Source organism: Panthera onca, chromosome B1 (assembly GCF_046562875.1).
Source record: "Panthera onca isolate mPanOnc1 chromosome B1, mPanOnc1 haplotype 2, whole genome shotgun sequence".
Lineage (NCBI taxonomy): Eukaryota > Metazoa > Chordata > Mammalia > Carnivora > Felidae > Panthera > Panthera onca.
In genome coordinates this window covers 1,081,613-1,102,197 of record NC_138342.1, presented here as the reverse complement: position 1 = coordinate 1,102,197, position 20,585 = coordinate 1,081,613, and the positions used below count along the sequence as shown (strand labels likewise).

At 56.5% G+C, this 20,585-nt stretch overlaps 1 protein-coding gene across 2 annotated transcripts in view; it reads left to right on the top strand.

Moving 5' to 3' along the window:
• Window positions 1-60: 60 nt before the first annotated feature.
• LETM1 (leucine zipper and EF-hand containing transmembrane protein 1) overlaps window positions 61-20,585 on the top strand; it is a 40,279-nt gene continuing 19,754 nt past the window's right edge. The window contains exons 1-5 of one of the 2 annotated variants that reach the window (XM_060655564.3): window positions 61-397; window positions 5,583-5,643; window positions 11,184-11,634; window positions 19,607-19,750; window positions 20,326-20,463. In XM_060655564.3, coding sequence (XP_060511547.1) covers window positions 319-397; window positions 5,583-5,643; window positions 11,184-11,634; window positions 19,607-19,750; window positions 20,326-20,463 — 873 coding nt within the window. In that variant the 5' untranslated portion in view covers window positions 61-318. The remainder of the gene's footprint in view (window positions 398-5,582; window positions 5,644-11,183; window positions 11,635-19,606; window positions 19,751-20,325; window positions 20,464-20,585) is intronic. The other variant, XM_060655563.3, reaches the window with a different exon arrangement.

Genomic DNA, 20,585 nt, shown 5'->3' with positions numbered 1-20,585 from the left:
CCGTCGCGGGGCATGCCGGGACCCGTAGTCCGCGGAGGCGCGGGCCCGCCCCGCACCTGGCGGGCGGCGGGCGCCCGAGGGGCCCAATGGGAGCGGCGGCCCGGCCGCCCCGCCCCGCGCCGCCGGACGCTGTGCCGGGACATGGCTGCCGCCGGTGCCGGGTCGTTGAGCTGAGTGTCGGCCGCCGGGAGCCAACCGCCGCCCTCAACCGTCCGCGCGGGCGGGCCGAGGCGCCGGCGGGCCGGCGAGCAGTCGCGGCCGCCGCGGAGGACGGGGAGGCAGCAGCAGGAGGCCGGAGCGGCCGCCGCAGCCGGGCACATGGCGTCCATCTTACTGAGGAGCTGCCGCGGCCGGGGGCCCGTTCGCCTGCCGCCGCCCCGCGCCGCCGCCCCGAGGGGTAAGCAGCCGGCCGGGGCCGGGTGGGGGCTGGGAGCCGGGACAGCGCCGGGGCCGGCGGCGGCAGCGGCAGCGGCAGCGGCGGGGGTCCAGGGGCTGGGATGGGACCCGGGGGCCAGGGGCGTTAAGAGGGCCGGAGCAGGGGGGTCCGGGTGTCCCGGCCGGGGCCGAGACCGGCGGGCGGCAGAGGGCCTCGGGCCCAGCGGCCCCGCGACTCCCCGGCGCGAGGCGGCGCCCCGGTGGGGTGGGTGGGTCGGGGCGCTCGGGCGCGGCCCGGGGCTGGGGTCACGCCGGGCCGGGACTTGGGGCGGCCTCGCCCCTCCGCCCCGCCCCGACCAGCCGGTTGCCGGGGCGTGAGTGCCGCGTGCGGGGCGGCCCGGCGCGGGCGGCGGCCTGTGACTCACTCGCGCTGTGACCTTAGCCGCCCGGCTGCTGGCCGCTGCGTCCAGAGCGGGTTTGGGAAAGTTTTTTGAAGGGAGCGCGCTGACGGCCAGCCCTGGGACTGTCTGGGCGCTCCTCTCGTGGTTAAGCTTGGTGGAACGTGGTATTCACTCACGAGGACAGTCGTGCCCTTGGGCCACGTTTAGGACTCTTCACATGAGACGGCCTGGGTCTGCCGCCTTGTGGGACATCCGTGGGACCGATATCCGTATAGGACTGTGTGGGGCATGTGTAGAGGGGCCCCAGGCCTTGCTGTGCATGGCCCCAGGCTGGCCCCTTTGTACCCCCAGGCTCTGTGACCCTAGCTGTCCACACAGATCACACCTAACTCGGGGCTCTTAGGGGTTCACATGTCAGCAGCCCACACCCCCTTTCTGACTCTCTCCCCTTTGACATTAACCTTTCTGAGTTCCTTATTTGTAAGATTGGGACTTGCCCTACAGAATTTAGATTCAAGTAAAATAAATTTCAAGGTACTGTACGATTCACAAAAGCACTCCCAAGAAACACGATTCTTGTAATTTTTAAGTGATGGCTGGTTGGCTTCTTAGAACTTTGGAGCCATGGGAAGGGCATTGGGCCGCAAGAACTGACGGTGTGAATGGTCTAGGTGCCCAGTCAGCCTCCCATCTTACCACCTGCCCTCAGAGTTTTCCGTGTTTAGGATGGTAATGAAAATGGTTTGGCCACTTCGCGGCTCTGTGGCGTGTTCACAGTTTACAAGTTAGCGGAGTCTGTCCTGTGGTTGCATCGTTCTGGGACCACCGGCGTTTCCTGTAGTTGGCACTGTTCTGTATTACACAGGAAGGGGCTGAGAGGGGGTCAGACCTCCGGGTTGCTGCGGGACCAACAGGGAATTCAGAGCCTGTGAGACCCAAGACTGGACCGTAGGGCGCAGTCCCAAACCCTCCGAAATGGCACTCCCAGCTGGGCACAGCAGTCCTTCTCTGGAGCACTTTTCCCCATCGTTAACTTCTTTTATCAGTATGGCTCGTTGTCGTAATTAGTAAACCAACTTTGAAGCATTATTATCGACTGAGGTCCTATACTGTATTCGGATTCCTTTCGTTGTGTTCCATACTTTCTTCTGATTTTTGTTTTGTGATTTACATACTCTATCTTTATTCTGCACGTACTTTTCTATTTGTTGGAAACATTTCCTTCTTTAATTTGCACACATTTTACTCTGATGTCTTTCTTTGTCCCAGGATCTTACCCAGGACACCACATTACATGTAGTTGTTATTTCTCTTTATAGTCTTGGCTGTGACACGTTGCTCAGGCTTTCCTTGACAGTTCTGAGGACTGTTTAGATCTAGTGTAGAATGCCCCTCTATTGGGATTTGTTTGGCATTTTTTCTGTTTCTTTTTTTAGTTTTTAATTTTTCTTTTTTCTTTTTGAGAGACAGAGTGTGAGTGGGAGAGGGGCAGAGAGAGAGGGAGACACAGAATCGGAAGCAGGCTCCAGGCTCTGAGCTGTCAGCACAGAGCCTGACACGGGGCTCGAGCTCACAGACCATGAGATCATGACCTGAGCTGAAGTCGGACGCTTAACCGACTGAGCCACCCAGGTGTCCCACGTTTGGCATTTTTTCATGGTTAGACTGGGGTTATGTGTTTTGGGGAGGAAGATTACAGGTGTGATGTCCTCATCACATCCTGTTTAGGATGCCTGCTAGCAAGATGAGTTTTGTAGTCAGTATTGACCTTGATCACTGGGCGGAGGTAGTATTTGTCAGATTTCTCCACAGTGGGGAGTTACTTTTCACCCCCTTTTTGTGCCATGCTTTGGAAGTTGCTGTGTGGGGCACATACTTGGGAGTGGGCTGGGGCCCTGTAGCGGGGGGACTGACCGGGTTTGCCACAGACTGGGTGAGAGCCGTGAGGTCTTGGCCTTTGGCGACTATCGAAACCGGGGAGGACTTGGGGAGGACTCGGGGAGGAGCAGGCCGGGGCAAGCCCTGGGTTCTCAGAGCTGTTGGATGGGAAGTGCTCAAGGGACCTCAGAGTCTCCTATGCTCACAGGTATTCCAATGCAGGGTGCCTGGGAAGGTGCTGGAGGGTGGGTAGGGAGGATCCTGCCTGGAGCAGCTGGTGGAGAGAACCCAGAGAGCCCTGTCTCCTGGAAACCAGGTGGAGAAGGTGTGGGATATGATGAAATACATTTGGTCTGTGCCCTGTCCCTGTTCCCAGCAGAGCTCTTAGAACCTTTGATAGTTCCTGCAACAAAGCGGTGTTTTGTGTTATTTATAATGAGCCCCCTTTCTTCACACCTATGCTAACAAGGTACCTGAGATTAGAGGGTTGGCTCTTCCAGCCCAGCCCCGACCTTCAGAGATGGGAAGGGATCTGGGGATTGAGTTCAGGCACCAGAGGCCGAGGCTGTAGTCAGTCACGCCTAGGTAAGTGAGGATGACTCTTGACTAGGGAGGCTTGGGGAGCCTCGGAGTTGGTGGCTTCTGCAGATGCCGACCCCACAGGGACAGAGGCTCCTGCCCTTAGGAGTCTTGGAGACCTTCCTTGGGTACCTCACCGTCTGGCTGTTTTTCCTGTCCTGTCTAATAAACTCTAATAGTAGGCAGAACACTTTGCTGAGTTCTGTGCTGTTCTGGAGAATTAACAAAACTGAAGGTGATCGTAAGAACCCCCAAATCTGTAGCTGGCAGATGTGTGGGTGGCCTGGGGACCCTGCTTGCAGCTGGTGTCCCTAGTGAAGCAGTCTTGTGCTGAGTGCTTAACCAGTGGGTTTGCATTAACTCCGGATAGAGTCAGAATTGAATGGTGGTTGGGGCGCCTGGGTGGCTCAGGTCATGATCTCACAGTTCATGAGTTCGATCCCCGTGTCGGGATCTGTGCTGACAGCTCAGAGCCTCAAGCCTGTGTTGGATTCTGTGTCTCCCTTTCTCTGTGCCCCTCCCCTGCTCGTGCTCTGTCTCTCGAAAAATAAAATAAAACGTTAAAGGAAAAAAAAAAGAATTGAATCGTGGGTTGCCCAGTTGGTGCTGGAGAATGGGTTGTTGGGAAAAAAACAAAACAAAAGAAAAGGACTTCTAGAAGGAAAGAGTGGCCCACCCATGAGCCATATCTCAAGAGTCCCCATCACCTCCAGGAATGGGGTTTCTCAGAGGGCCAGGGAAGCCTTCGGAGTGGGGAGATTGTGGGAAGGGACCAGGTGGGACTGGGATGCACAGTTCACACAATGTAGAGATGGGGGGTAGGCCAGCAGCTCTGGGAGCTGTGATGGCTTGTGTGCTTGCTGGGGGTGATGGCTTGTGTGCTTGCTGGGGGGGGGGGGGGGGCGGTGTGCAGGGGAGTGCGTAGGGCAGGGGTGTGGGGGGCAGCCCAGGATGGTAATGCAGGGGTGGGTGTCCAGGGTGGGGGTGCACTGGGGGAGTGTACAGGGCAGGGGGCTGGCCCAGGGAAGAGGATATGGAGGGTGTGCAGGGCAGGGATGCAGAGAGCAGACCCAGGACAAGGGGTGGAGGGGTGTGCAGGGCAGGGGGCTGGTCCAGCGCAGGGGTGTGTGGGGGGGGGGGGGTGTCCAGGGTGGGGGTGCAAGGGGGGGAGTGTGCAGGGCAGGGGGCTGGTCCAAGTCTGGGAGTCCTCTGTTTGGTCCTCAGCTAGAGTGAGAAAGACTTGGTGTGATTGGAAATGTGGTGTTTGAAATGGAAAAGGTTACTTTATGAACCACAGTGACCACATGTGAGCCCAGACCCCAGCTTAAAACAAGGCTGTCACTCATACTACAAGGTCCTAAATTTAATGTTTGATGGGAATATGAGAGTTGCCTTTGATGACATCGGGCTCCTTCTGAGTTACATAAAGTGACAAGGGGAAGTGTGTGTCTCCAGAGGATCCACTGGGAGCAGCTTGGATCTGCCCTGCCTGGTCTGCTCCGAGCTTGTCCAGGAGTCGGCACCTGTCCCCTGCCGTGCCTGTCTTCTCTCCTCCCTTCTCACGCTGGCTCCCCGAGTAAGGCCTCGGCACCCCAAGCCCGCTCTGTGCACTCCTGCTGCCTGAGGGTCTTAGGGTGCTGGCCCGGCTTTCCAGCCCTGCTCTGCCCTGCCAGCACGGTGCCTGTGGCCCTGCCGCCCCAGGATTGCCAGTGCCTGTCTCGTCCCCTCCACCGCTTGTGTCCGCAGCACAGGGTCTGAGCACAGGTCGTGTGACTGGACTTGGAATTTATGCTCAGGGAAAGTGTCAAAACTACACGAAAATCCTAAAAGCGTGCTGTACGCTCAGCGGTAGTGTTTATCCAAGATACGGTTTACTTGCGGTGTTTGGTCTACGAGTGGTTCTCATAACCCTCGCCCTCCTGTGGGCAGAGAAGTTGGGGGACCCTTTGGATCAGGCCCTTGCTTGCCCTGTGGGGCTGTCTGTGCACTGGGGGGTCCCGCGCAACTGCGCAGCAGCTGGAGCGAGTAGGGAGGGGTCCCGCCCGGGGAGACCTTCAGGCCCGGGCTCTGGGCCCTCGGCTGGTGGAGCCCGGTGTCCCCGGTAGGGGTGCGTGAGGCCAGGGGCTGCCTCAGGTCCCCCTTCTTCCCTAGAGCTACCCCAAGACACCGTGTTCCTAATGTGTCCCTTCGCTTAGCAACACCCTGAAACCTTCCGGCACTCGGAACACGCTTCCAGACACGTACTCTGTGAAAGACACGGGGCACCCTTTCGGGCTCTAAAAGGTGGTGTTGGTATAAAACGCCTGGTTTGACACTAATTTTCTTGCTTTTTCTTTGTCTCTGTCATAGGTAGTCTGGGAGAGCCCGCTTGTCTCAGTTGTGCCAACGCCGTGGGGTTGATAAGCCACTTGTAAGTAAATCGTCACTTACCGTCCTTCTGTAAGCGGGAGCTTGGAAGTGCTCGAGTGACGTGTGACTCCTGATTGTGGGGAGACAGTACCTCCTGCTTTGCTGTTTTTGTTTTTCTTTCTTTTCACCCTTTATCTTTTCATTTTGAAACATAGCCACATGTTAGTGGGTCTTTGGAAAATAAACATTCATAATTTCAGTGTCTGTTACAGATATTGTTAGCATTTTGATGTATTTTATTCTGGTCTTTCGTTCACACGTCTGTTTTTTATTTGTTTATTTAAATGCTTTTATTTAGTTTTGCGAGAGCGCGAGAGTGTGAGCAGGGGAGTGGCAGAGATGGGGGGGACAGACGATCGCTCCGTGCTGATGTCAGCAAGCCTGACGCGGGGCTTGAACTCACAAACCGTGAGATCCCGACCTGAGCCGAAGTTGAGCATCTGACTTCCCACTGGGCCACCCAGACGCCCTCGCACGTCTGTTTCGGAAAGCTGCGCTGGGTGCTTCGCACCGCGTGCTTTGCCCTGCTCACACGGCTGCTGTTTTCAGTGGCTTTTCTTGGACTTTGCAAAAAGACGCTGGGTGCTCCACGCAGCATTGTAGGTGTGGGGCTCCCTCAGTGAACACACTAGACCCTCGCTTGAACCCCATTTGGTCCTTCCCGGGGCGTCATGTTGAGCGAGTGGTGGCCGCAGGGCTTACTTACCCCCACCTGGTTCTGGGGATATGTCTGGAGTGTGGATTTAGCCCTTCCCTCTGGTGAGAAGTCTGTGATACTGTTGTGAGGCTCGGAGGGCTTCCTGGAGGGAGTGGCATCCACTCTTCCCTGTCCGCTGTCGCAAATGGACTTGAGCTTCCCTCAGGGTTCCTGTTCTCTCCCACCTGCATTCCCTCTGCCCAGCATCCCTGAGCACAGTTTCTTTCTGATCCCCCTCACCTACGTGGTGGGATGCCCAGACCTTTCTTCCTGACACCAGGCCCTTGTCCCAGACACCCAGAGTGGAGCCTGTCTCTCCCTTCCATCCCTGATTCTCCCTGTTGGAGAGTGCAGGACCCCCTTCCCAGGTGCCATCCAGGTGGCCCCTCACAGCGTCTTGCCCATGGAACCGTGGGGGCTTTTAAGTTTTTTTACTCATTTGAGATCGTTAATTTGTTACCTCATCTGGAGAGGGGCCCCTGAGTGGCTTGGCTCAGTCGGTTAAGCGTCCGACTTCGACTCAGGTCATGATCTCACGGTCCGTGGGTTCGAGCCCCACAGTGGGCTGTGTGGTGACAGCTCAGAGTCTGCTTGGGATTCTCTCTCTCTCTCTCTCTCTCTCTCTCTCTCCCTCCCTGTCTCTCTGCCCCTCTTTTGCTTGTCTCTGTCCCTCTCTCTAAATAAATAAATATTTTTTTTAAACAGACCTTTTTTTCTCTCTCAGGTGAAGGTCACTTTCTTTGTGTAGGCCACGTGCATTAATTGAAGGCAGTTCCCAGATGTGTTGGATTTGGTCTCGTTAATGGACCTCTTGTCTCATTTTTTGAGTGGTTATTGCTGGCACGTAAGTTACCAGCTGTCTTGTGTCCAACCACTTCTCACAGCTCCCTTTACTAGGTTTTAGCTCCTTCTATAATACCTTTCCTTAGTGGTGGGGGTGGTCCTGGGACGTGGCCACAGTAACAACGAGTGTTTCTTCCTCTGTGTAGCTCTTGCTTCTGCTGCTTTTGGGTTCTCTCCGCAGCCGGGTCTCGCCAGAAGAGCTGCAGGCAAGAAGTAGAGTGTCTAGTGTTGAGTCTGGAAGGTTGGCTTCTGTTTCTAGTACTCTCTGCTGTGTCTTTTTATTCGTAGTGCGCGAAAATGTTTTTATTAGGAATAGTGTTGAATTTTTCAGGCACCTTTTAAGAGTCAAATGTACCTGCATTTAATATTCATATTAAAATATAAGCACTCTGTGCTTTATTAACATGAATTTTTATAAGTTAACAATTTTTAGAAAATTAAACACTTTTTTTTACAAAGTTAAGCAATGAGGGGCACCTGGCTGACTCAGTCTGTGGATCATATGACTCTTGATTTCAGGGTCGGTCATGAGTTCAGGCCCCACGTTGGGTGTAGATTACTTAAAAATAAGTGAAATAAAATTATATGTAAAAAAAAGAAAAAAAGGAAAGTTACATAATGAGAACTATAAAGCTGTTTTGCTGAACTCATGCATTTGAAATGAGCAGTTATAGGTGAGAGTTGAAGTTTTATATCACATCTAGCACACGTTACTTGTTATTTTGATGGCACAGATGAGTACCGGTGACCCTTGAACAAGAACGCAAGGCGGGGCTGGGGGCGCTGGCCCCTCCCTGTGCAGTCGAAAGTGCACCTGTAACTTTTGACTTCCCTGGAACTTAGCTACTGACAGCCTGCCCTTGACCGGAAGCCTTGCTGAACATGAAGAGTCAATTGACACGTGATTTGTATATGTATCATATGCTGTGGTCTTACAATAAAGCAAGCTAGACAAAAGAAAACTTAAGAAAATGGTTAGGAGGAAACGCTTACGGGACTGTCCCGTGTTTATGAAAAAGCCTCGGCGTGGACGCGGTCCCAGCACAGAAGTCCGTGCGTGGCGCGGGCCTGTGTGGTGGCGGCGCCCCGTGAGGGGGTCTGTCATCTCAGTTTTCAGCTCTGGTGGTCCCGACCCCAGAGCGTGAGCGGCTGCGGAGTTTCTGATCCAGGACCACTCGATCGATGGGCGTTATCTAGCTGCCCTTGACCTCCTTTATCCTAAAAGTGAAGGCAGAGAGGGAGTCCAGTAACGTGCAGCCCCTTGGTCGCAAAGCCCCCCAAGCACAGGGGGTCGTTCGGCGGGAGGACGGGGCTGCCGTGAGGCTCTCGGGCTCCTGCATGGGACCACTCGGAGGGTTGGTGGCGGGTGCTTGCCTGGCCCCCGGAGTGTCCTGCAGGGTGCACTGGGTACCACAGGGCCTGGAGGGCGCTGACAGGGGTCCCAGTGCCGTGGGCGGCGGCCTCCCGTTCCCCAGCTGAGGGGCACCTCGTCCTGCGGGCAGCATCACCTCTTGTCTCTGGGCAGAGAGACACCCTGCGCTTCGGGAACCATTCCTCCTGGTCCTGGGACCGGTGGCTTTATTGTCCGCCTCTGCTTCCCTTGCTTGTTGCCGCTGTCGCCGCCCTTGCTGACGCCATGTCCCTGAAGAACTGAACGTGGCACGTTGAGGGTTGGCGCCCTCCGTGGCCCAGCCGTAGGCCGTTGTCTGGGTGGGCTGTCCCCTTGGGAGGGGGACGTGTCAGGTGGCCCGCAGGTGTTGTGCCTGTGGCATCTTTTCAAGGGTCCAGAAGGTGCTGTGGGGAGAGCAGGCCTGGGTCCCTCTGCCTGCCATCCTGTGTTCGTGCGGCTGATGCCATGAGGCCCGGGAAATGCTCTGACCCGCGAACCACTCCTCTGCCAGGTGCTGCTTAGGACTTCTCTCCTTTTTTTTTAAGATTTCTTTTCTTTTCTTTTCTTTTCTTTTCTTTTCATTTCATTTCATTTCATTTCATTTCATTTCATTTCATTTCATTTCATCTGTTTATTTGAGAGAGAGAGAGAGAAAGAAGATACCACGCGGGCTCCGTGCTGTTAGTGCAAAGCCCATTGTGGGGCTCGATCTCGCAAACTGAGAATTCACAAACCCCATGATCAAGAGTCGCGTGCTTGGGCGCCTGGGTGGCTCAGTCGCTTGAGTGTCTGACTCTTGATTTCTACTTGGATCACAGAGGTTGGGCTCTGTGCTGTGTGTGGAGCCTGCTTAAGATACTCTCTCTCTCTCTCTCTTCTCTCTCTCTCTCTCTGCCCCTTTCCCTTGCTCATACTCTCTGTCTTCAAAAAAAAAAAAATTATGCTTTTTGAAAACAGCTAAACCTTTCTGGGTAGAATATTGGTAATGTTAGTTTCTAGCGTGCTTGAAGATAGCCAGATCCTGGAGCCTCGCTGACCCCAGTGGATATGCTGGGTGCCTTTCAGCTTGCTGTGTTTTCGCGAGTCTCTGCTTTCGCCTGTTGGCTGTGCTGTCCAGCGCCGACATCACGCCTTCTTGTGGAAGCCACTTGCTTTCTTGTTCGTTGAGTGTCGGGAGCCTGGATCATTAAGTTCGACAGAGACAGGATGGCAGGCTGATCCCTGCATCAGGAGGTGAGGCTGAGGCACAGAAGGCACAGTCTGTGGCCACAGTCCCACAGCCGCAAGTGACCGAGCGGGTCTGCTGTGCTCTGTGCAGCCTGTCCCTCGGCAGCTGTGACCCAGTCAGGGCAGGGTGGGTTCAAGGCCGCGCCCTTCCCGCTCAGGTGTTGACTGTGGGGCTCTGGGGCTCACGGCACAGGACTGACCCTGCCCTTTGAAGGCAGGAGGCCGTTGAGGGGTTGCTCGATGGGTGGCGGGTGATGCCCTGTGCCAGCTGCACCCACGTGATGCAGGCTGTGAACCGAGGCGGGCACGCCTCTGGCTGTCCTTCAGCATTCCCCACCTGTAAGAGGTACAGCTGGACCAGATGTTCCCTGGCTTCCTCCAGCCCCGATTGGCAGCTGCCAGCCCCCTGGTGGGTGTCGTATGCACCTGGCGCTCTGGGTACTTCACGTGTCTATTACTGCACACATTTACAGAGGACGCTCACGAAGCACAGAGAGAGGTTAATTAACTTGCCCGAGGTCTCAGCATTAAGTAGTGGATTGGAATTTGGGATGGGGCGGGCAGCTGCGGAGCCCCGGTCCCGTGAGATGCTCCAGCCGATGGGAAGAGGCTGGGCTTGTGTCGGTTATGAGCACGAGCCTATGAGCTGACTTGGAGCCTGTGGCCTCCCGGGGGTGGGGGGAGCGTCGTCCAGTGTGACGGGTGGGGTACGAAGGAGATCCCGGGGCTCCAAGAGTCGTGCAGGTAAGGTGTTCCAGCGCTGGATGTCATCGAGGCTCTGGGCTGAGCAGAAGCAGCAGCGTGGGGAAGACGGAGGAGCGGGTCCGGGGCGTGATTCGTTGGGTTTTCGCCACTTGGTACGAACGTCTCTGCTGGACAGTGCACGGGTTTGGGTCCCCTTGGATTTGAGCGTCCTCGCTAACTTCCGAGGCTCGCTCAAGAACTGCAGATCTTCGTAGAAAGTCACCTGGTAGGGAACGGACCTTCCTGCCCTGCCTCCACCCCCCCCAATTCCCCAAGTCTGGGAAGCCGCCTGGGAGACCTGCCCCGAGGTCGGTTCTGTAGTCCGGGGGTCAGGGGCCAAGCTCTGCTGTTTGTGTCCAATCTGCCCTTCCTTCGAGCCCCCGGCCCCTTGGTGCCCTGGTGCCACCTGTGAGCCCACGGGGGCCGACCGCTCTCAGTCCCTCGCACAAGCCCCTTCCCAGCAGCCCCTCTTCCTCCTGATGTGTTTCCCGGGCACGCAGACGCGGTGGGGAGTCGGTGTCGGTGCTGGGAAGATTGAGTGTCTGTGTGGTTGTGACGCAGCCTGGCCCGTGTCGCGCTTGCGGGTTTGAGGTGCCAGGAGGTCGCCCCTCATCGCTGTTTTCCTCTCTCTCTCTTCAAGGAATGTCTCGTTTCGCTGCTGCACTCCTGCCCACCCCGTGTACCTGTCCTTCAGGACCGATCCCCGTGGCTGCTGGACTGCGAGGCCCGGGCGCGTGTGCTCGGTGGCCCGAGTGCCGTGGGCCCCCGCCCCCGCCGGCCTGTTGGTCACAGGGCCTCAGTTCCTCCCCACGCGCTGCTGGCACTCCACGCCCCCGCTGGGTGACGACTCTGTGGTGGAGAAGTCCCTCAAGTCCTTGAAGGACAAGAACAAGAAGCTGGAGGAGGGAGGCCCCGTGTACAGCCCCCCGCCGGAGGCGACCGTGAGGAAGTCCCTGGGGCAGAGGGTCCTGGACGAGCTGAGGCACTATTACCACGGCTTCCGCCTGCTCTGGATCGACACGAAGATCGCGGCGCGCATGCTCTGGCGGGTCCTCCACGGCCACAGCCTCACCCGCAGGGAGCGCAGGCAGGTAATGGGCGCTCGGCAGCTCCCGGTCGGGCCGCCTCTTACGTGCTTTCAAATACTTCCGGGGCTTTCCTTCTGCCACTTGTGGTTAGAAGATAATAATAACAACAGGAAACTCTAACCGTGAACCTCCCTGTACCACTGCTGATAATCTCTCGGTGCCTCCGCGGCCAGAGGGCCTCACACACCCCGTCTGTGGTCTCCCGTCGCTCTGGCCTTGTGCCACCGCGTCGGCCTTCTTTCCTGTCGGAGGCCTGTGCCCACCCCAGCGGACTTCTTTTGCAGGGTAGCTGCCTTTTCTGTCTCGTTGCTTTCCAGATGTCTGTCTTTAGGGCTGTGCTTCTCCCTCTGTGAGCTGGGTCTTACTTGTTGGCTCTGAGCTCCTGACTCAGGTCTCACCTCTGTCATCGGCTCCAGAACCTGCCCGCCCACCGGCTCTTTAGCTGCCGGGAGCTCTGGTTCAGCATTCGGTACGCCAGCTTTCTCCGCCATTCACCAGCTCTTTTATTTTTAAACCTGTTTCTTCATGTTTATTTATTTGGAGAGAGAGTGAGCGTGAGCAGGGGAGGGGCAGAGAGAAAGGGAGAGACAGAATCCAACTCAGGCCCCTCACTGTCAGCCCAGAGCCTGACTCGGGGCTTGAGCCCACGAACCGCGAAATCTTGATCTGGGCCAAAATCAAGAGTCGGACGCTTAACCGACTGAGCCAGCCAGTCACCTCTGCCCTTCACCAGCTCTTGAAAAAAGATTGTTCCTATTTTTCAGGAGCTCAGACCTTCTGGGTGTCGTATTTTGCCTGAAATAACTGACAGTTGCACTGTGGACTTTTCTTTCTCCCCTTCTTGCTCTTTTCTGGTGAGTCCCCAGGGGCCAAGGGGCAGCTTTAAGTTCTCAGTGGCCTAGGATTCTCCGAGGAAAGGTGCAGAAATGTCTCTTCCCTGGAAGTTGACTGCCAGAAGATTCCTTTGTGAGAAAACAAGGACTTGACTTTAATGCAACCTGGGGAGTTGGCCGTTATGTGTGAGAGTTCCTCTGGCTTCTGATTTCATACGTGTTCTCAAGAACTTCTGGAGAACCTGGGTCGTGGCTGTTTGACTGGCTGGGATTTCCCCTGGGATGCCACGTTAGAAGGGAGCAGATGGAGAATTGAAAGAAGGATAGTTGTATTGGAATTTCAGGATCATCCTGTTAGTGTCTTTCGGATGTTGATGACGAGGCGTGTTGTTGAGTTAATCACAATGTAATGCTTTGTATCCTGGACTCCCGTGCGCTGCTCCCCTACCCCGCGAGAGCTGTGTGCATTTGCTGCTTCCGTGAGGATGATGAGACTTCGTAAGAACAAAAACAAAAGAGTGGGAGCAGATGAGCACGTCCCAGCGAGAGGTCCCAGTGAGAGGCCCCAGCGAGAGGTCCCAGGGAGAGGTCCCAGCGAGAGGTCCCAGGGAGAGGTCCCAGCGAGAGGCCCCAGCGAGAGGTCCCAGCGAGAGGTCCCAGGGAGAGGCCCCAGGGAGAGGTCCCAGTGAGAGGCCCCAGGGAGAGGTCCCAGCGAGAGGCCCCAGCGAGAGGTCCCAGCGAGAGGTCCCAGCGAGAGGCCCCAGCGAGAGGCCCCAGCGAGAGGTCCCAGCGAGAGGTCCCAGGGAGAGGCCCCAGGGAGAGGCCCCGGCGAGAGGCCCCAGCGAGAGGTCCCAGCGAGAGGCCCCAGCGAGAGGCCCCAGCGAGAGGTCCCAGCGAGAGGCCCCAGCGAGAGGTCCCAGCGAGAGGTCCCAGGGAGAGGTCCCGGCGAGAGGTCCCGGCGAGAGGTCCCGGCGAGAGGCCCCAGGGAGAGGCCCCAGCGAGAGGTCCCAGCGAGAGGCCCCAGCGAGAGGCCCCAGCGAGAGGCCCCAGCGAGAGGCCCCAGGGAGAGGCCCCAGCGAGAGGCCCCAGCGAGAGGTCCCAGCGAGAGGTCCCAGGGAGAGGCCCCAGCGAGAGGCCCCAGCGAGAGGTCCCAGCGAGAGGCCACAGCGAGAGGTCCCAGGGAGAGGTCCCAGTGAGAGGTCCCAGCGAGCGGCCCCAGGGAGAGGCCCCAGCGAGAGGTCCCAGCGAGAGGCCCCAGCGAGAGGCCCCAGGGAGAGGCCCCAGCGAGAGGCCCCAGGGAGAGGTCCCATGGAGAGGCCCCAGCGAGAGGTCCCAGGGAGAGGTCCCGGCGAGAGGTCCCGGCGAGAGGTCCCGGCGAGAGGTCCCGGCGAGAGGCCCCAGGGAGAGGCCCCAGCGAGAGGCCCCAGCGAGAGGTCCCAGCGAGAGGTCCCAGCGAGAGGCCACAGCGAGAGGTCCCAGGGAGAGGTCCCAGTGAGAGGTCCCAGCGAGCGGCCCCAGGGAGAGGCCCCAGGGAGAGGCCCCAGCGAGAGGTCCCAGCGAGAGGCCCCAGCGAGAGGCCCCAGGGAGAGGCCCCAGCGAGAGGTCCCAGGGAGAGGTCCCATGGAGAGGCCCCAGCGAGAGGCCCCAGCGAGAGGTCCCAGCGAGAGGCCCCAGCGAGAGGCCCCAGCGAGAGGCCCCAGCGAGAGGCCCCAGGGAGAGGCCCCAGCGAGAGGTCCCAGCGAGAGGTCCCAGGGAGAGGTCCCATGGAGAGGCCCCAGCGAGAGGCCCCAGCGAGAGGTCCCAGCGAGAGGCCCCAGCGAGAGGTCCCAGCGAGAGGTCCCAGGGAGAGGCCCCAGGGAGAGGCCCCAGCGAGAGGCCCCAGCGAGAGGTCCCAGCGAGAGGTCCCAGGGAGAGGTCCCAGTGTGCATATGGACTTGGCAGTGGTAGCACATGGGAGAGGCTTTGTGGGGCTGTGCTTTCTTCTCCTTGTTTCAGGGCCTTCCAGGTGATTTGAATTTGAACAAAATGTTGGCATATAGAAGAGTGACTCTTACAATTAGGATATTTACAAAGGCAAGCGGTTGTAAAATAATTTGTAGGAGTCATTTAAGTGGAAGATTTGAAATGTGAATTTAACTCTTGCTGTTGTCGTGAAGCAGAATTCACCAAACGTTGGGTTGTTCTCCCCCCAGGGAACGTGAGCTGGGTTTGGACCACTGTGAGACAAGTTAGCTGTACCCCACTGGCGGGGCGTGGTTGCCATGGTGATCCTCAGTCCAGAGGAGGCGCAGTCCAGACACCTGGTGTATGTGCTTGGCCGAGGCTCCAATGGGGCGAAGGTGCCATCTGTGGGATTATGACTGACCACCTCTGAGTCAGAATCCTGCCCAGGCGGAATGATAGGACAGCGCCACGGGGCCTCGATGGCCTCGGATGGCTGGTCCCTTGCCGGCCCTGCCGGCTGGCCCTGGTGCGTCGGGACCAGGGTTGGGTGCCGAGAGCCCCTCGTCCTGGGCAGCAAGGCCGCCCCCTTGCCTGTCATGCAGCGCACGTTTGTGGGGAACCTGGTGCTTTAAACCATTCGTGGACGACCGGTTTCTGAGTGGTGGCTTCCCACATAGCACAGCAGCTCCCTCACTGCGATCAGCTGAAAGTCAGCCCTCCTTAAAAAAAAATGAAATGTGAATTTAAGGTCACAACTGTTGAATGCATGCTGATCATGTGAAACAGAGAATGACAGAAATGTCTGAGGATTACTGTGGAATAGAAGTATTGGGAAAGTAGTTTTGTGTTATGACCTTGGGCCCCGTGGACCTGCAGGGTTTGGAAGGACTGTTTCTGTCCCCCAGATGCTCACAGCACAGTCGGCGCACCCTGGAGATGCCTCTCGGTGGCAGTGTGAACGTTGCAGCAGGGAGGATGGAGAAGCAGGGCTGAGGTCTGGTCACGGCGTGCGTCTGTTGACAAGCGTCCGGCGGCTGTGCAGGCAGACTCTGTCCCGTTACCGGCCTGCGTTCGCGCTCAGTTAGCCGAGTGTTCCTTTAGGTGCCTCAGCACCGTGCAGGGGGCTGCAGCCGGGACCTGGCCGGCGCGCTCCCGGGGGCTCTGGGGAGCTGAGGGCGGGGGGGCCTTCGGGAAGGGGCTCCTCCTTCCAGAGCTTTCCCAGCACGTGCTTGCTTAAGCTGAAGCACGTCGGAGGGCTGATGGCTTCATCTGCAGCGATGCTCTTGGGACGGTTAAACCGCTCGCGGGTCCTCCTTCGACGCCGGGTATGTGGTTGGGGGTCACCGAGGCTTCTCCGAGGCCCCGCAGTGAGTGTTACGTCCTCAGAGGCTCTGGCTGCACCAGCCTGCTCTCATCTGGTCCTTGACCCCTCCTGTGGTCGAGCCTTGTGCTCCAGCAGATGTGGCAGCAGCGACAGCCTGGTAGCAGTGAGCACACTGGGCCCCCAGCCCTTGGCCTCGCTCCTCCCCACGAGGGGGAACCAGGGCTCCTTGGAGACCGAGCTCAGCAACAGCCGGGACAGCAGTGGTACAAGAGGAGGAGCCTGGGTCAGAAAGTAAAGAAAGAACGCAAGCACCTCTGGGCATGGCCGGTGTGGAATAAAACAGATTTCTTGTTTCATTTCTTTCAACAGCGTTGTGCAGTTTCTTTTTTTCTTAACGTTATTATAAATAGGTTTTTTTGTTATAAAATAAACAACCTAAAATTTACCCTTTGAGCCATTTTGAGGTCTGTGCTTCTGCGGCACTGAGGACCTTCCCAGTGTCGTGAACGTCCCTACCACCCATCTCCAGAACCCTGCCGTCTCCCCAGACTGAAACTCTGCCCCCGTTGCACACTCACTCTGCACCCCCTTCCGCCAGCCCGACACCCACCACCTCCCTTCTGTCTCCGTGATCTGACTCCCCTGGGGCCTCACGTAAGGGAGGTCACAGAGCATCCGTCCCTTCGTAACTGGCTTATCGCACTTGGTCTACTCGGAGTTCACCCGTGTGGCGGCAGGCGGCAGGCGGCAGGAGTCCTCTTTTGAGGCTGAGGCTGAGTAGCACTCCATTGGGTGGACGGACCACGCTTTCTCACCTGTCCATGAGTCACGGACACTGGGTTTCTTCCGTCTTTTGGCTCGTGTGGGTGAACAGAGCTTTTAAAATTTCGGTCTCCGTGTGTTGATTGCTAGTACAGGTGACCCTTGAACAACACAAGTTCGAACTGTGTGGGTCCATCTCTATGTGGGTTTATTTTTTATAAATACACGAACATGGAAAAAATATGAAAACGTATACGCTACTATAAATGTACTTTCTCTTAAGATTTTCTTAACGTTTCCTTTTGTCTGGCCTTATTGAAAGAATGCAGCATATGATACCTACAACATACAAAGTGTGTGTTAATTGTTTACGTATCGCTAAGGATTGTCGTCAACAGTAGGCTATTAGGCTCTTAGTAGTTAAGCTTTGGGGGGATCCAAATTTACGCGAGGATTTTTGACTGTATGGGAGAGTCAGTGCCCCTAACCCTGTATTGTTCAAGGGTCCATCGTATATAGAAATACAACTAATTTTTACGAAGCTTTTTTAAATGTTTGTTTATTTTGAGAGAGAGGGGGAGAGAATCCCAAGCAGGCTCCGTGCTGTCTGTGGAGAGCCTGACGTAGGCCTCGAACTCACAAACTGTGAGATCATGACCTGAGCCAAAATCAAGAGTCGGACACTCAGCTGACTGGGCCACCCAGGTGCCCCCACAACTGATTTTCATATATTGATCTTAAATCTTGCAGAGTCACCAGAGACGGTTGTTCTGGGATCTTTTTTGTTTCTTTGTTACTGTTTCTAAAGATTTCACATTTGTTTTGTAAACATTTGTTTTCCCATTTTTGTGAGCATTTGTAATCTTTTGTAAAGATTAACATTTTTTAAAAAAACATGTATTTTGAGAGAGAGAGAGAACGAGAGAACGCGAGCGGGGGATGGGCAGAGAGCGGGAGACAGAGGATCCACAGTGGGCTCCGTGCCGACAGCAGAGAGCCTGATGCAGGGCTTGAATTCGTGAACCTCGATATCATGTCTTGACCCCTAAACGTTTTACTTTTAAGTGATCTCTACACCCAACATGGGGCTCGGATTCACAATCCCAAGATCGAGACTCGTATGCTTCGCCAGCTGAGCCAGCCAGGTGCCCCTCTGGTATCTTTTTTGTAAATTCCATCAGAGTTTTTATCAGGAATGGATTTTGGGTTTTGTCAAATGCTTTTTCTGCATCTGTTTAGATGATCATATGGTTTTCCGCTGATTAAATGTTTGAGGTTGTAAGATGAGATTAAAAGGCGAGACCTAACTACATGCAGTCTGCAAGAAACACCCCTTAAATGTGAAGACACAAATAGGGGCGTCGGGGTCGCTCAGCCAGTGGAGGCTGTGACTCTTGATCTTGGGATTGTGAGTTCGAGACCCACGTTGGGTGTAGAGATGGCCTAAAAACAAATCTCAAAAAAAAAAGGAGAGACACAAATAGATTCAAAGTGAAAAAATGGGAGAAGGTAAGTGCCGCTAACGGCAGTCGGAAGAAAGCTGATGTGGCCACCTTAATATCAGACTGAGGTGATTTCATAGCAAAGGTGCCCAGGGATGAAGAAGGTCATTCTGGCATTTAACATTTCATAATGCCAAAGGGGTGCAGTCATCGAAAGGACATAACATGCCTAAGCATTTGTGTGTGTCATGGCAGAAGCCAGATGCCAGAGGATGTCTTCTACGGTCCCGTGTGAGCAAACTTAGAGAAACAAATCAATTTACTGTTTTCCTGGGGCTGAGGGTTGAAATGGCCTGCGGATGGACACAGGGCACTTGATGGTATGAGGACAGTGTGCTAAAGGTGGATTTTGGTGATAGTTTCGCAAGCTGTAAATTTACCAAGAATCATTGAATTACACACTCACAGTGGGTGAATGTCACGGAATGTAAATTCAACCTTGAGAGAACTGCTGAAAAAAAATTAAGGAGGAATGTCAGAAAACACAGACACCAGCTTGAAGGGCCTCTTCTGGGACCATTTGAGCATAAAAGTAAAAATAGTAATAAATTGTAAACAAGTGAAAAAGTACAGGAATCCGTGAGTCTGTTTTGACGACAGATAGAAAAGTGAACAGGCAAGGTTTGTACGTGGGAAGACAGGCTCGAGGTCGGGGTCCCTGTTCCATGACCCTTGGAGCAGAGACTGGTTTGGGAAGAGCTGGGGTGAGTGCTGCCCAGGGAGAAGAGCCTCAGGGGTCTCCTCCACAAAGTGCTGGGGAGGGGACCCTCTGGCCCGGTGGTCGCAGTGCGCACCACCACGGGGCAGGTGGCTCCCAACTGCCGCGAAGGGCCGCCAGGATCTGGGGAGCGGCGCCCCGGCGGGAACATGCCACTTGACCGTCATAAGTGTCAGAAGAGGCCAAAACGAAGCGTTTCTAGGAATGACCTCACTTTTCCGGAGACGTGTAGTTAACGACAGTGGAAATGCACACCTCGACCGGCACGAGCGTGCATCTCGGTTCCCGTGAGCCTAGGCAGCTTGGGGTCAAAGGTGTTGACCGAGTAGACTGAAGAGAAGGCTGCCTGGGGACCCAGCAGCGAGTGCCCGCTGAATGTCACTCGGGGGCTTTCGATGCTTTCAACTTGTGAACGTCTTCACTGGTGTCAGCAGTAGTGGGGTCACGCCGAGGAAGCGTTGGGTTTTGGCCTAAGTGTTGCCGTGTGGTCAGACCCTCTCGAGAAACAGCCGTGACACTCTCTCTGCGGGCTGTTTGTGGCGGGCGGTGTGGCCACAGCCTTCCCTGGCGACCTCGACCTGCTACTCTCATCCGGCTGGCTTCCGAGTTCAGGGGGCAGCGCGGTGTCTGCGTCAGGCTGTCTCCGCAGAGCGGGACCCCCGGTGGACGGGGCGAGAAGGGATGGGCGGTCCACTCCCCACGCCGGCTTCCGCCCCTCCTAGCCTTTCTGAAGGCTGTCTTCCCGCGGTGTGGACGCTGGAGAAACAGATGCCTTTGGGAGCAGCGTGCTGGGCTCGCCGACCCCCGTCGGGCTTGGGCTGCCGTCGCGCCCCTGACGGTCGTTGTGAGCGGTGTTGACGCCTCACCCCTGCTCCCTTCCGCCTTTTCCCAGTTTCTCCGGATATGCGCTGACCTCTTTCGCCTGGTCCCCTTCCTGGTCTTTGTGGTGGTGCCGTTCATGGAGTTCCTGCTCCCTGTCGCCGTGAAGCTCTTCCCCAACATGTTGCCGTCCACGTTCGAGACCCAGTCCATCAAGGTGACGGGGCGTCGGGGCCGTGAGCTCGTTTCAGAGCAAATTTGGACGTAGTTACGACATCCGCGTTGTTTGTGACTGACGTTCAGATGGTCGATGGTTTTGAAGTTGTATGTTTTCTTCCTAACTTGGTCATGCTGTGCTGTGATTAGTAGACGGTGGGTTACGGAGTTGTTTTTCTTTGAATGTGTTTTAAAGTACGGTTTCTGTAGCCCACTGTCCTTCAGGCCACGGGGAGAGGCCGCCCGTGGGCGGTGCGACCTGCGGAGGGCAGGGCCCATCTGCTGTCCCCGCAGTCACAGCGTTGTTTCACTCACGGCCCAACGGCCCACCCACGAAGCTTAAAGCTTCAGCGGCCGGTCCCTGCCCTGAGGGACCCCACGACTGTCTTCTCAGGCCCCGAACTGGAAGCACAAGTCTGGGAAGGCACAGTCCCCGGGGGGAGCACGCCCCGCGCCGCTCGGGAAAGTGCGGGAGGTGCCGGGCTGAGGGGTAAAGCGGACCCCGTGCTGGGTGGAAGCAGGCGGGGGCCGGGGTGCGGGCCAGGGGAGGGTAGCACCCCCTCTTTGACCTCACAGGAGGAGAGGCTGAAGAAGGAGCTGCGGGTCAAGCTGGAGCTGGCCAAGTTCCTCCAGGACACCATCGAGGAGATGGCCCTGAAGAACAAGGCAGCCAAGGGGAATGCCACCAAAGACTTCTCCGTGTTTTTCCAGAAGGTGCTGTGATGCTTCAGAGCCCTGGGGGCCTCAGCCCTGTGGTCCCGAGTGCCGGGTAGAGCCTCAGGGCCACCCCGTCTTACATAGGGGCGCGCCTCCCGTCCCTCTTGTTCACTGGTCTG